At 42.8% G+C, this 15436-nt stretch overlaps 1 protein-coding gene across 10 annotated transcripts in view; it reads left to right on the forward strand.

Moving 5' to 3' along the window:
* Positions 1-15436, forward strand: part of NALCN (sodium leak channel, non-selective) — a 378362-nt gene that overhangs the window by 329161 nt on the left and 33765 nt on the right. For all 10 annotated transcript variants that reach the window (XM_053305984.1, XM_053305985.1, XM_053305986.1 and 7 more), the window contains 6 exons: positions 1847-1903; positions 2130-2250; positions 2349-2480; positions 9816-9983; positions 12504-12608; positions 14379-14485. In XM_053305984.1, coding sequence (XP_053161959.1) covers positions 1847-1903; positions 2130-2250; positions 2349-2480; positions 9816-9983; positions 12504-12608; positions 14379-14485 — 690 coding nt within the window. The remainder of the gene's footprint in view (positions 1-1846; positions 1904-2129; positions 2251-2348; positions 2481-9815; positions 9984-12503; positions 12609-14378; positions 14486-15436) is intronic.

Raw genomic sequence — 15436 nt, forward strand, 5'->3', positions numbered from 1 at the left:
TTCAAGTAATGTACTTTCCCTCACATTAAAACATTGGCTGACATCTTGACTAAATTACTCAACAAAAGTCCCACTGAAATTAATAGAGCAAATTAGTCATGACTTATGTTGAGTAATTTGGTCAGAATGTCAGCCATCATTTCCAATACTAACTCTGTTTCTGCTTTCAGGACACCAAAAGAGGACTAGCCAAAAGACTTGAGTACCATCCTGTTCTTGGAGCTGCTCTTGAAGTCTTTTGGAAGGTTTCACGTGATCTCAAACATGAGAGGTCAAAAAGCATAATATTACTTTAGCATTTGCACTACATTCCTACAGACTTCCAGTTGTCAGTCAAAATGCTGAATTTTATCTTTAAAGTCCTTAATAGACAATTACTGGAATAAGAATGATGTTGGCTGCACTCCTATGCACACTTAACATGGGCTTAAATCACATTTAATCCATTAAAGTTTGCTTCCAAGTAAACACACATACAATTGTACTTTGAGATTACTGGGACATCAATGAAAAAAAGTTATATGATACTAGTAAAAGGGCTTGCATTTTACAAGCATTCCTCGTGTCCCAAAAATGACTATTCACTCTCCCGTCACTCTTTGTTAGTTGATGAGTGGAAGAGGCACTTTCTTTTGAGGATGTAATAGAGTTGCAATATTATTTACATTTTTCCATTTTTTAAGCAGTTTTTGTGGGAAACTGACACATTGAAACTCAGAGAACTGAAAAAGCATAGCGATTGAAGTTTGTTGGAAGGTATAATAGCCAATGTGTTTCATATGGGAGAGTTTTTCCAGATATTCCTTGAAATTAAGGATTTCCCAGGATTTTTGAATTTTCTGGTAGTCTGGGCAAGGTCTAGAACCTACCTGTGAAAATTCTTATGTTCTTATTCTTATGTTCATATTCAGGAACTCATACAGCAATTCCAAAGGATGCTTAGACTGTGAGCACAGCAACATTTTTGTCACATAATTTAGTATAGTGCCTCATTGTGATAGGCACTTAATAAATAATAAACATTTTCATTTATACAGTATATATAAAGCTGCTTGAGCATCACTGACTGACTGACTGGCATGAAACTTCCAGACTAAACCATAAAAGATAGAAACATGTAGATGCCTTGATAGTTCAGCACAAGGTCCATCTAGTTCAGAATTCTCCTTCCAATAAGCAGGACATGACAGCAATCACCTTCTTCCACTATCCCCAGCGGCTAATATTCAGAATAATTCCACTTCTAACTTGGCAGGTTCCATTTAGAAATGATGGCTAATAGCCATTGATAGACCTGCCTTCCATGCATTTGCCTAAACCTTTGTTTAAAGCCATCTAACAAAGTAATCTTCACCACATCTTGAGGTAGTGAATTCTTTACACTAATTAATTCACCAAGTACATACTAAATAATTTATTTAGTCAGTCAAGAACCTATTACCTTTTGTCAGTCAAGTACCAGTTAGATTCATTGGATAACCCCCAATTCTAGAATTATGGGGTGGGGGAGGGAACCCTCTCTCCATCATTTTATAGATATCCATGGCACAGTTCACTTATCTCTATGACATCTGTCACCCCTTTGGTCATCTTTTTTCAAAACTAAAAACAAAATAACGTCTAGACTATAACTGGTTTCTGGTGGCTTTTGCTAACACTTTTCTTGGCATGCCATAAATGAAAGAGTTTGGATGATAATTTAACTAAAAATGACCTTGGTTTTTGTTTGTTTTTTAAGTTGTAAAGCTTTAACCTAGAAGAAGATCCAAGAATCTATTATATAATGTATATGATGATTGTAGGCCATAATATAGCTTAAACTGAAGTCATTTTTATTCTGTTGCAGCTCAAAAACAGATCCTGTTACTGGAGCAGTGAAAAATACCAAATATCACCAACTTTAGTAAGCCAAACCAAAAACCTATCTTATTACATCTTATATATTTATGTGCATGGGGTTCTTTTAAACTATTTTTCCATAAAGTACTTATTTGCTAATATATTCCTGGAATAATTTGATTATGCATTCTAAAATGTTGAAATAGTAATCTATGGAGGATGTCCAATGGCTATTTGTCATAGTTATCAGAGATTCCCTCTAATTAGGTTTACTTTGTTTTATTTTGCAGTGATTTGTTAGGATTGGTTACTTACCTAGACTGGGTAATGATCATTGTTACTATATGTTCTTGCATTTCAATGATGTTTGAATCTCCCTTTCGAAGAGTGATGCACGCACCAACACTTCAGGTAGTTTTGTGGAAATAACACTCCTTTGTTCTGTAAAATAAGTGTTTTTCTTAAAACTTTTGTACTAAATACTTACTGTATTTCTCTTTGCTCTTCAGATTGCTGAATATGTTTTTGTAATATTCATGAGCATTGAACTTAATTTAAAGATTATGGCCGATGGCTTGTTTTTTACTCCAACGGCGGTCATAAGAGACTTTGGTGGTGTCATGGATATATTTATCTATCTTGTAAGTTTTTATTCTTTATTAATTTTTCTCCAACATGCTTCATTTTCTGTAACTGTCATGATTAACCTTTAAAAACAGAAACTTGGAGTTTAATTGGGAGTCTACAGTAGGAACGAATGTAATTAGTTGTAGCTACAGCTTTCACCTAACCTTCAGAGTACTTTCAGTGGTATATTCATAGCATATAGGCATCCAAAGGCCTTTTCACATTTGTGTGTTTGACAAATGTGCATGGAAAAACATGATCCAGCTGTACTGTTATAATTTGCTGATATGTTTCTTAGAAGCTGCTCTCTAGCATCCTCACTTTCCACATTACTCCAGAATGGAGAAAGAAGCACCAGGTCCACTTGCCAACTTTTTGCCATTCATACTCTCTGAGTTGTCTTCACCACTGAAATGCATCCCTCCCTCGTATTGTCAGTCTTGCACTGCAGCATTTCCAGTGCCATCTTGGATGCCTGAATTCAAACATGCAAATATGTGCCATGTTCAGCCTAAGGGTTGGGGGTGCCTAAGGTGAAGCCTGGCTTTGGCACACCCCCACCCCTTTTACCTGCATGGGCAGGTGCCTCCCATCAGGTGGGCAGGCAATTCCCATCAGCCACTCTGGCTGTGGCTGGCTGACTCTGACAGTGCACACTGCACACACCTGTCCATGGTCACCTATCATATGGCTGACTGTGGTGATGGGGGCAATCCCCGTCACCCAGCTGGCTGAATGACGGGGATTCTCCACATGACCCTGGTCATCGGTGCCCCTCCCAGCTTGGCACCCTGGGCAGCTGGCTAGTTCACCTAGCGAGCAGGCCAGCCCTAATATATCCATTGACTCACAGCTGAGTCGCGTGTGCTTCATCCCGCATTCCACCTCTACTGCCAACCCATATTGTGTGTGCTTCATTATCTTATCACTTGTGCCAGTTTTCCTCTGCCACCCATGCAACTGGATTACTCACCCCAACCAGATTAGCTCTGCTTCCTTTGCCTTTACAGTACTGTTAAAAATGTCTCATCATCAGAGCCTGCTTCTTCTGCCTAGCTTTCCTTTATCTTATTCTCTTCAACTCGCTTCATTCCCAGTAAAAACATTTTGAATGAATGTGCATATGTACATCTACCATACAATACCCAAACATTGCACAGGCTTACACTGGCATTTCTGATTGGCTTGTGCTGCAGTAGGCGACAGTGTTCCTTCTAAGGTGTGCGCACGTGCACATGCTCACAAGTTTTTTGATGTCCACTTTTAGATCCCGCTCATGCTGAATCAGGAAGTCCCCACTCTGAATGCATGTGTGCGCACACTTGCCTTGATACTGCCACCCAGAACAAAACTCATTCTGCACACAGATCAAAAAAATTAGAGATTTTCTTAATCGCACTGGTGGGCGATTAAGAAAATGTCAGCAGCCTTGCACAAGAACACAATTGTGCAAGTACTTAAAGTTGTGCACCAGCAATTTAGGAGAGCAACTTACATTGTTTCTGTTGCTTCTGCCCCTTAAGGTGTGCGTATGCAACTTTAAGTATTTGTGTATTGTGCTCTTGTGCAAGACCTACTGTTTTATCTGTTTTATTGTCTTTGCAATCCACCTCAAGCAGTATCATACTGGAGGAGTGGGATACAAATATTTTAAAGAAAGAAAGAAAGATTTTTAAAAATTAATTAATACATATATATTCTGTTCTTCCTCCAAGGAGCCCAGAGCAGTATATTTAATTACGTTTATCCCCAGAACAACCCTATAAGGTGTGTTAGTCTGAGAGCTAAGTGGCTGACCCAGAATCACCCAGTGGCCCCGTTTGGACATAGCGTCAAACCCAAAGTAGACAAAGGTGTGTTTAATCTGTGAAGCTGGGAATCATGCTCCAGATGATTGTTCAACTGTGGTTTTGCGACCTGCAGCTTCTGGGCAGAGGAACCCTCCCTTTTTCCTGGTCCACCCAAGCTGCATACCAGCAGGCTCCATTCTGCTCACATCAGCACACTGTGGTCAAGGCATAATCACACTCTTGAAGCTGCAGTGTTAGAGGGGGTGTGCTCCATGTAATCGTGCCTTTTCAGCATTGATCACCTGCCCTCGGCAGGGCAGACATTTTAACCCTTTCCTTGCACCATTCACGGTACAGCCCTTGTGAGAACTATGAAACCAGATGGTCATGCACAAGCACAATAATTGACAACTGCAGGATGGCAAGGGGCACTTTGAAATTGTTATGGGGTCTTGGAGGGGATGCTGCTGAGTAATAGAGGCGAGTGGGCATTGGCTGTTGGCTTGACGGGTGCAAGCAGAAATGGTGCCCCATGAGAATGATGCTGTATAGTTTCTGCACAGCTGCTCCTGGACCCCAGGGCGGATCTGACGCAAATTAATTGCTGGTGTTTCTGGGAACTGCTACCTGCCCAGAAAAGTGACACCTGGAGAAGCCGTTGTAACTCCCACCTTTGGGCAGGAGGAGTTACCTGCATTGTATGCATCCCAGCTTGGAGACGGGGGCGGTGGGGCGGTTCTGCTTGTAGTCTTGTGATTGCTGCATTTAAAAGGGTGATAGAGATGAGTGTGGTAGAGAATTAGGAACGTTCCATTGTTTGTGCTACCAGAGCTCTATGTATTTCTGAACAAAGCACCACAGTGATGAATCATGGGTGACGTTTCCCCCTGCCTCCGTCTTGTTCTACCATCCTTTTCTTGCCGAGGAACACCTGAGGTCCAAAGCACGGTCAAAGAGTGGGCTTTCTCCAATGTGTTTCTGACCCTTTTAATGCATGAACTCCAGGGATGTGGCGTCCCTGTGGCCAAGCAGTGCCAGGAGGAGAATGAAGATGGCAGGGGACAGGGCAGCAGCTCCAAGAGGTGGCCAGGTCAGTGCGACACACCCTAGAACTGATGCATTTCTGGGCTGCCCTGAGCCGACCTCTTGATGGTAGCAGGAGGAGCTTTCACACAAAACCAAGGTGATAGTGGCAGCAAAATTCACACTACCACCTTCCAACCTCAGGTGTCAGCAGTGAAGTTCACTACAAACCTAGGATTCAAATTCAAGTTTGGGAGCAAAAACTGAGACTCGGTTGGGTGACGGAACTGCAGTTTCACATGTTCAGACGATCACAAACTGGCATGTTACCTCTGGTTTGGTGTTATGTCCAAACGGGGCCAGTGAGTTTTATGGCTGAACAGGGATTTGATCTCAGGTCTCCCCAATCCTAGTCCTTTTAGATGCCTGCAGCAGTGTGGGCAGATTGGAAATGCTGGTGTGAGCCTGTGTAATGTGGGCTGGTAATTTTTGGTTTATTTTAGATTATTAGCCTTCAGCATATGTATCTGTCCTGTTTTATGCCTATGTGGTCTATGCCTTCACTGGACATGGTAAGTAAGTAAGTAAGTAAGTAAGTAAGTAAGTAAGTAAATAAATAAAATGTTTAATATTGAGCTCTCCAGGCACGGCATAATAGATACTAACGTTATCTAAATGAGACTGGTTTTTAAAAAAATAAATAAATCATGACAACAATGTATCCAAACAAGAGTTCTAAGTGAAAACATTATGAGCTTGATTAAATCTTGTAGAAATTAGGCTGTGTCACAGATATAATGACTACGATTTGTCACAGTCAATTTGTATTCAAGCCTTGTGTGTCTGCAGTCTGAAAATGAGGTCATTTTCCAGAAATCCTTCTTCTATTCTTTCTTTGAACAAAAATTCTGCACTGAATGTGCACTCTAAATAATTCCAACAAGTTAAAAAGAGATCAAAAATGTGTACTGTTCCATATTGATTTGTACATTGTTGTTTGGGAGTGGAGAAAGTTCAATAGGAGCCCAATCCTTTCTTTACTGAATATTTTACAAAAACAAAAAAATACCTTGTACCAGTGGAGCACAGTGATATGCCAGTGCAATGAATCCATAGTGGCATAACACTGGCAAAACTGTTTTGCAGGTGGGCCTACCAATGCTGGAGAGGAAAGTGGGCAGTGGGCAGAGCATGGAGTAGGAGTAGGAGTGGAGCTTTGCTGAAATACTCTGCTCACTCTGAGCTTCCTCCCTTCTCATGTGCTAGCATAACATCGTGCCCACAGAGTAGGTGGTAAAAACACACCCATTGGACTCATTGAGAAGTCTCAGATGTAGGGATGTGCACGAAATTGAATATGCATTCTGTTTCAAGCTTGAAACAACGCAGATAGATTGAAATTTTTCAAGTGTTTCGGCCATAGGAAACAATGGGGAAACCTGAAATACCCCATGGTTCCCCATGGGTAGGTCTTAAGGACACCAAAGTGGGTTGGGTGGTAAGACATGATAAGTGCTACCTACCATCAAACCCACACAAAAAAAGGGCAAGCAGGCAATTTCCCAAAAAACCACATCGGATCCTATGCAGATTCTGAGGAAATGTTTGTTATTTTGGTGACTAACCAAAATTAGTTAGGTGTTTTGAGTTTACCCATTGTTCTCTATGGCCGGAATAAGCTGCACTCACAGAGTACACTGCACATAAATTTTGCATTGCAATTTGCAATGCATTTTGCAACCCTGCCTCCACTACAATAGCCCATCAGGCTTGAAGGTCTTCACAGCATTGACTGAGCAAAGGAAGGGAAGCCTAGTGTTGTTTTGACTCTCCTCACCACCATTTATTGTTGTGTGATAAAGCTAGCCATGTTGCTTCTGTGAAGTGAAGTCAGGGGAGATGGATAAAAAGATCCATTGATGGTGTCCAGTGGTCATTTTCCCAGTCAGCTAAAGGAACATGAAGGAAGTATGACTAGATAGCATAAAGAGGACAGGGCAAAACAGAAAGCATCCAGAACTATGAATGACACAGTCAGTTATTTCAAGAAAGCTTTAGGTCTATAGCCAGCCACTCTGGTGATAGAACTGCACCATCTCAGGTATGTATGTGGATCTTCTCAGCCATTACTTCTGGGATCCTGTTGCCAGAAAGAAAACCTGGAACCTTTTTATTTTTTACTGAGCTTATGGATCTCCATAGAGTCCCTTTAGTACTGATCTATTTGACTGGGTAATCTGAGTTTGCCCAAGAAAACTCCTGGGAGGCTACAAAAGGCCCCACCCTGAAGCTCTTGACTGTTCTTGTGATCTGCTCTTTGCCTCTGGAGTGGGGAGGAGTCTGAATTCTGTTCTCTCTCTTTTCCATCTTAGCTTGTTGGCAGCAGCATAACTAAAAGGCAGACATTGCTTTGTGGATGTCACATCAGCGTATTCCAGGAGTGAAGCAGCCCACACCTCACTTCTAAACCCCATTGAGCTATGAGCCAAGTTGCTGTTTCTTCCTTGTCCAAATGACCCCTTTTCCTCTCCTTTGCAAAACGTGTGCCACTCCACCCAGCACTGTGAAGCTGTCGGGTGGGATGGGGTTTCACCCAGGCTGCTGGAAGGCAGGGCAGATATTTCTCCCCTCCTTGCCTCGGGCCTTTTTGGGCAGGAAGCCAGTCACAGTCATGTGCACACCAGCCCACTCCCTCCCTCTCCTCACAACCCACTCAGAGCTGTGTGGCTCAAGGGGTGTGTGACCCGGGCTGCCACCTCCTCGGCACAGTAAACTGTGTGGCAAGGGGTTGGCTAGCCAGTGGCTGCTGGTGGCCTCCTCCTGGCCTAGTTGCTTCACCCAACAGCGTGCAGAGTATGACAGCTATTGCTAGAAGGCTGGATGCCCCTGTGAGGGGGTGGAGTTGCTCACATTCCAGTTTATGTTTTCTTGTTGCATCTCCCCTCAAATTTTTAGTTAAAGTGTGGCCCAAGTTTCATCCATATACATTTGTCCTGTCTTCTTTTGAGTCTGGGGGCAATGCCACTCCACCTGGCGCTGCGAAGTTGAGTGCGATGGGGTGGGGTGGGGTTTGTGCTCAGGCTGCTAGAAGGCAGGGCAGACATTTCTCCCCTCCTTGCCTCGTGCCTTTTCAACCAGTCAGGGAACTGGCCACAGTCACATGCACATTGGCCTGGCTCCCTCCTTCTCCTCACAACACATCCAGATTTCAGCTCCAACTCACCCTCCCGTTTTTCAGTGCGAGATTAGCTGGTTGCTTGTTGGGCCGAGAAGGAATTTTTGATCTCCAACTTGATTGGCTGTAGTTGGGGATTTTTTGCCGACTCCTCACTGATAGTTTTTTGGAGGATTTTAGGGTTGGGAGCTGCATTTAGAAAGTTGGTCACACCGGCAAGTTTGTGTGGGCACATGGAAGTAAGGATTTCTCGGTGTTCAACCAGAGGCACCCTTGTGGGTGAAAGGTGGTGCATGGGAACAGCCCTTCAGGGTTTTGTGGGAAGCTGGGAATGTACCACTTTAGGTGGTAGCTTGGCTTACCCACTCAGAGCTGTGTGGCTCAAGGGGTGTGTGACCTGGGCTGCCACCTCCTTGGCACAGTAAACTGTGTGGCAGGGAGTGACTAGCCAGCAGCTGCTGATGGCCTCCTCCTGGCCTAGTTGCTTTGCCCAACAGAGTGTGGGGGGCTGACAGCTTTCGCTAGGAGGCTGGACAGCTTTCGCTAGGAGGCTGGATGTGAGGGGGTAGAGTTGCCCGCATTCCAGTTTTTGTTTTCTTGTTGCATCTCCCCCCAAATTTGGGGTCAATAAAGTATGGCCTGAGTTTCATCCATATATGTGTGTCCTGTCTTCTTTGGGGTCTGGGAGCAATATTCTCCACCACACACAGACACCAAAACAAACATGTCGTGTGGAATCATTTGTATTACAGTGGGACTTGAACTGGCTGTAGCCTACAGATTCTCTATGCAGGCTTTCTAACCTCTGGGCTGTGGTGCTGGCAGACTAATATAAATGAAATGGCATTCATTTCTGCACTGTCAAAAAGGTTGACTGCAGGCTGTTGCTGGGCTGTCAGGGTATTTGAACTTCTGTGTGAAGGCAGCTCTACAGCTTGTGTCAGCAGGTATCAGTCACTGTCCCCTTGCCCACTGGGTTGGATGAGGCACTGTGGACTCTCCATTGGCTCTACTTGTGCATTGTTTATGGGAGGGGTTGTAGGAAAGGTTCTGTGATGATGTCATGACATTCCTATCATTGTCATTGGTGTATTAGTGCCTTCCATTCATGGCTAATATGAACATGTTGATATTGCCAGGGATTTTGTAGGACAGGCCATCACAGTTTGGTACATTGACTACTATTTCTGTGTTCTTCTCAAGTTTCCTACTTTGATACTAGTATATAACATTACAGCTGTGTTACGCTCATGCAAGCACAGACATAGCAGGACATACAATTGGCCTGCCCATTTAGAATGTTCTGGTGTTCTGTGTGAAACAGTGCATTATATTCAGTATTCTTTCACCTCTTTCCAAAGGTAAGCTTGATATTTCTCTGCTGGATGCCTCAGAACGTTCCTGCCAAATCAGGAGCTCAGCTTTTAATGGTGCTACGCTGTCTCCGGCCCCTCCGAATCTTCAAACTGGTGCCTCAGATGAGAAAGGTTGTCCGAGAGCTATTCAGCGGCTTCAAGGAAATCTTTCTAGTATGTACCATTTTTGGTGTGTGTTCCAAAACAAAGTTAAAAAGTAAAATCATTAAACAATATTTTCAAGTTAAAGCATTTGACTACATCCTAAAGATTGGAGGTTAAAAACCTATTTGTTCTTAGCACCAGCTAACCATGTCTAACCATGTCTAGTTATAACTAATTATAAGTTTGTTTCTGCATTCATAGAATAGGGAAAGTCAAAACTAACTGGACATAGTGCTGCCCACACCACTTAGGGCCTTACAACATGACTGAGTGATTTTTTTATTCATTTCTGGTACACAGTCCTTACATATCTGCTAGATTTGAGGATATCAGAGACAGTTTCCAAACAAACATGCAATAATTTATATTTGGAAAAGTGCACTACTTTGGCTAGACAGTGCAGTAATTGCTGTAGTGCTACTTACAGCAGTGTAAACATCAGGGGCACCTATATCCCAAAGCTGAAGCTTTGAACAGGGATTGGGGAGAATCAAATGTTAAAGGGTGGCCATTCCACCCTGTCATGCCAAAGTGATATGAGTGAGCAGTTTGTGCATGTAGCTCTGTGGCTGAGTCATGTAGCGTATGTGTGTCAAATGCATGGAGAACAGGATTTGTAGGTGCTTGTGCAAATACAGTGAAATATGTCTGGGTGGGCTTGCAAGCTACTGAGATCAGTGTGTGACTGTGGAGGGGTTTACATGTGTGCATGAGAACTGGTCTTGTGGTAGAAAGCATGAATTGTCCCCTTTGCTAAGCAGGGTCCACTGTGGGTTACATTTGAATGGGGAGACTACACTATGAGATATTCCTCTTAGGGGATGGGGCTGCTCTGGGAAGAGCACCTGCATGCTTGCATGCAGAGGGTCCCCAAGTTCCCTTCCTGGCATCTCCAGGATAGGGCTGAGAGAGATTCCTGCCTGCAACCTTAGAGAAGCCTCTGCCAAGTCTGTATAGGCAATACTGAGCTAGATGGACCAGTGGTCTGACTCGGTATAAAGCAGCTTCCTATGTTCCTAAATATAAAGAATCTCGTTATGTACCTGACTAGAATAAGGAGTGTTTTAAATGTGAATGTTCCTAGCTGTCATTCTGTTTAGAACATGCCAGCACTGTAAATAAGACTTTTCTCCTCTGCAATTTCATGGGAAGCCACTAGCAAAGTGAATATTATTGTAGAAGCAATATTATTGCTGCGGATATCCATCTACTAAAAGACAGTTGCTTATCTTTCAGTATCTTCATGCTTTGTTCCAGACAATATCTCTTTCTCTCATTTATACTTATTTATTTATTGTTCAATGTATATAATGTTTGTCATTAAAATAATCTCAAAGCAGTTTACAATAGAATTAAAACAATGCATAATTAAAATACAAAGGTATGGATAAGCTCAAAAATTAAAATATATTATACAAAAGTACAGATAATATACATATAAAATATTATCTATATAAAAATTAATAACCCATAAAATAATAATAATACCTAACACAAAGCAGCAGCAGTAAAAAAACAATACTCTCATTCAAAAGCCTTTATATATATAAAATAGCAGTCAGCAAGCACCCTGCAATGTATTGGGACATCTGAGGTGAACTACCAAATGCAGTCTTACCCCAGTCTTGCTTTCCCCATCAGGGCCAGCCCTACACCGTGCAGTTTTTAAAGCGGATGCAGATTGAGAAGCAGAGGCTGCTTACTGGCAGCCTCTTCTCATCACCCTGGGCATCCCTTTTAGAGGCCTTGCAAGCCTTTGCAAGGGAAGAGGGAACCCGACAGAAGGCTGCCCGGCAGCTCTCCATCTTGGCCCTGCTCCCCTGGGGATTTTCAAGGATCAGATTGGTGGCCTTTGCTAGGTGATGGAAGCTGGGATGGGAAGCTGCTGACCTCCTTTGTTTCCCCGTGCTCCTTGCTGGATCCAACCCTTGCAAACCTTTGCAATGGCACAGAGAATGGAGGGAGGTTGTTGCCAGCAGTCCCTCATCTTCACCCTCATTCAAAGGACTTACAAATATCATATCAGGAGCACTCAATCTGACTCATGCAAGCCTTTGGGGCACAAGACTGCCCTCCCTGCTGGTGATGGTAGCTGCTGCAGCCCTCCTCCTCCTCCTCCTCCTCCTCCTCCTTCCTCTCTCTCTTTCTCTCCTTTCTCTGCTGTCTCCTGGCACATGGCAAAACATTGGCTTTTTGTCACTTCCTGCTGCTCCAACATTCCCAACCTCTGCCTTTTGGAGAATGGGAGATTACAGGGAGGAAGAGAAGGAGGATGGGATGGTCGCAGCAGCAGTCATGCAGTGAGGCAGCAAAGGCAGTGGGTGGCACAAGTTCCAATCTGCCACCTGCACCAATCCACTGCCAAAGGCAACTGCCACCCCACCTTACTAGCAAACTGCTCCTAAGAGTCAGGCCAGGGATCACCCAGAAAAACATGAAAGAAGTTATCCTCTGAATAAATTAGTGGTTTAAGTTGAAACATCCATAAAGCTGTTTGAAGGAAGTTTGGCGTTTTATTTACTCTTACAGGTCTCAATTCTTTTGCTGACATTAATGCTTGTTTTTGCAAGCTTTGGAGTTCAGCTTTTTGCTGGAAAACTAGCAAAGTGCAATGATCCTCAGATTACTCTAAGGGTAAGAACAAGTTTTGTTTTCTTCAAAATATTAGTACTTTCCTGTGGAGAAATTACTCTTGTGGATCTTTTCATTTATTTCACTTAACAATGTTAGTTAAAGTTTGGCCTCAGGATGAACTGTATGGTATTAGAGTATATCTGATACATTTATGTACTGTAGCCTATCCTCAAAATGAAGTGATGTGGCTGTAATGTTTGGGTTGGTTTATGCTGAGTTTTAACCAACCATAGGCCTCATTGTTTATTTATTCAAGAGGCAATTAAATTGCACAAAATTTGGTGAACTGGGCAGGCATTGGTTCTAGATTAGTCAAGGATCCAGCCAAGGTTCTGAGATTCGGTTGGTGGAAGAAGCAAGGAGAGAAGGAAGGATATCTTCCAGGGACTGATGTTGAGAGGCCAGGAGGAAGCAAAAAGAGCTAAAGCACAGAACAGGAAACAAGAGGGGAACTGTGTTCCCTGTAAGAGGGATTCCCAGATGTTGTCGACATAATCCCCAGCTGCAATTCCCTTTGGCTGGGGGATATGGGAGTTGTAGTCAACATCTGGAAATCCCTTTTATGGGGAACACTGGAGGGGAGTCTGCTAAAGACAAACTGATTAACTGTGGCAGTCTTTCTCTGGGAGTTGAGCTCTAACTGTCAAAAGAACCTGTACCTGCATCAAGGGAGAAGCTGCTCACCTACTAAGAGAGTTCCTCAGCATTGGGAACTTACAGCAAGAGAACTGGCAAGGAAAGGAGGACCATAAAGGAAGATGGAGGTTCTTTAGGAGTCATCATGGGACTACTAGCGACTACATACATGTCCACCTGCTAACTTGGCAAAGAGGCACCTTTTAAGCTGGTGATTCTCTTTATTTAGCAGGGAGAGAGTAACTGGCCCTATTCACCCCCAGCACAGTACCTCCAGTGACCTTTGCTGGTATCTATCTTGTGTTTCTTTTTAGATTGTGAGCCCTTTGGGAGCAGGGATCCATATTATTTATTTATTATTTCTCTGTGTAAACTGCCCTGAGCCATTTTTGGAAGGGTGGTATAAAAATCGAATACATACATACATATACTACAAGGCATCAGTTTAACAGAAGCCAAAGTCTGGCTTGCAAGAGCAAAAGGGACTGAAGATTCCAAGGTTTTAGCTAAGGCAGGAACTCTTATTGCAGCAGCTGAGAGTTGAGTCCTTAAAAGGCCTGGTACATCTCTTGGCCTCCCAGTTGTGAGTCATCACTGAGGTGGAGATTGGCAAAGTGACTGGCATAAGATTAGTTAGACTGCTCATTTTATAGTCACAATCACTACAATATCCATTTAAGATCTGAATTTTAAAACATCTAAGTTTTTAAATGACAAAATAAACAACATGAAGCTTGTGTTAAACCTTACTGAATTCCTGGTGGTTCTTCTATGCCTTGAGCCAAATCCACCCACCATGCCTAAAGCCAAATCAAGCCACAAGTAAGGGTTGGAAGATTTTAGTTCTGAACTACAGGATTGGTGGCAGTGGGACACATGTTGTAGGGATTCAGTGGGTTCTGGACAAGGTATTTTCCTCATTCAGTTATCATGACTAGTGTCTTTTTTCATGCCTGGATCATCCTTGCTGGAGTGGAATGATGATTGATGAAGTTGTCAGTCTCTTAAATTTAAAAGTAATACTTTTAATTCCATTTACAATATGATTTTGTGGTGTTTTATCATATGGAATATTTTAGTTTGTATGCAGACTGATATTTCACATGAGTTGTTTGTTATTGTTTTTTGTGATAGGAAGATTGTCACGGCATATTCCGAATAAGTGTAAGTGTTTCCAAAAATCTAAATTTAAAATTAAGGCCTGGTGAAAAAAAGCCTGGATTCTGGGTGCCTCGAGTCTGGTGAGTAGCACAGTTTGGCTTGTGCTTTTGTTCCAAAGATTCCATTAGTAATCTGGGGTGTGCACCAAACACTATAGCATTTGACTTTTTAATAGTCAACACCAACCCAAAATTGAAACCATTGATAACTACAGCTTTAGATTTTGTGCATTTCTTGCTAAATTGAAGCAGCCACAGGAGTAATTCTTGAGAGTCGTGCACAATTTGTAGTCTACCAAATGCAACCCACCTGCCATGTGCTGAGTGCTGCAAGGGGCCTGATAAAGTAAAGTTGTGCTGTGGAGTCAGTGTCGACTCCTGGCCACTGCAGAGCCATGTGGTTTTCTTTGGTAGATATGCTGATATACAGGAAAGGAAGGAAAACTTCACAATGGATATGTACAGTCTGTGGGATGACTGACAAGAACATAGGACTGGCACAAAGGATCTGAGGATTACAGTGCATTGTTTGTTTATGTTTATTTGTTTCATTTTTATCTCATCCAGCTACCATGGAACTCTGGATACCGTATATAGCCTCTACCCATCTTGCCCCCCACCCCTATTCCCAATTTCTGCTGTGTGCTGTATCATGTATAGAACCTCACCACTGATGCAAATGTCCAAACAAGTCCAGTTAACCCTCTTCCCACTCCATGAAGTACTGCTACCTACACTTTTATTGTTGCTCTAAATCACACAGCTGGACACATTCTAAGCAATACTGTGCAGAAACAGTGGAAATAATGGCACTAGCCCATTTAGAGCAATAAAGATTTTAAGAAGTTTGGTCAGCACAATGCCTGCTCTGAGATTGCTGGAACTCAGTCTGTGTAGCCTAGGGACAATAAAAAGATCTGTGTGAGACAGAGCAATTTTTAAGGGCTATAAAGGCTGTGTGGAGATGCTGGATATATTAGTTCTGCCTGGTCACAGAGGGAGTGGACTTTTAAGTGGCAACCACATTGATTT

This window comes from Hemicordylus capensis, chromosome 3 (genome assembly GCF_027244095.1).
Source record: "Hemicordylus capensis ecotype Gifberg chromosome 3, rHemCap1.1.pri, whole genome shotgun sequence".
In the NCBI taxonomy this organism is placed as follows: Eukaryota; Metazoa; Chordata; class Lepidosauria; order Squamata; family Cordylidae; genus Hemicordylus; species Hemicordylus capensis.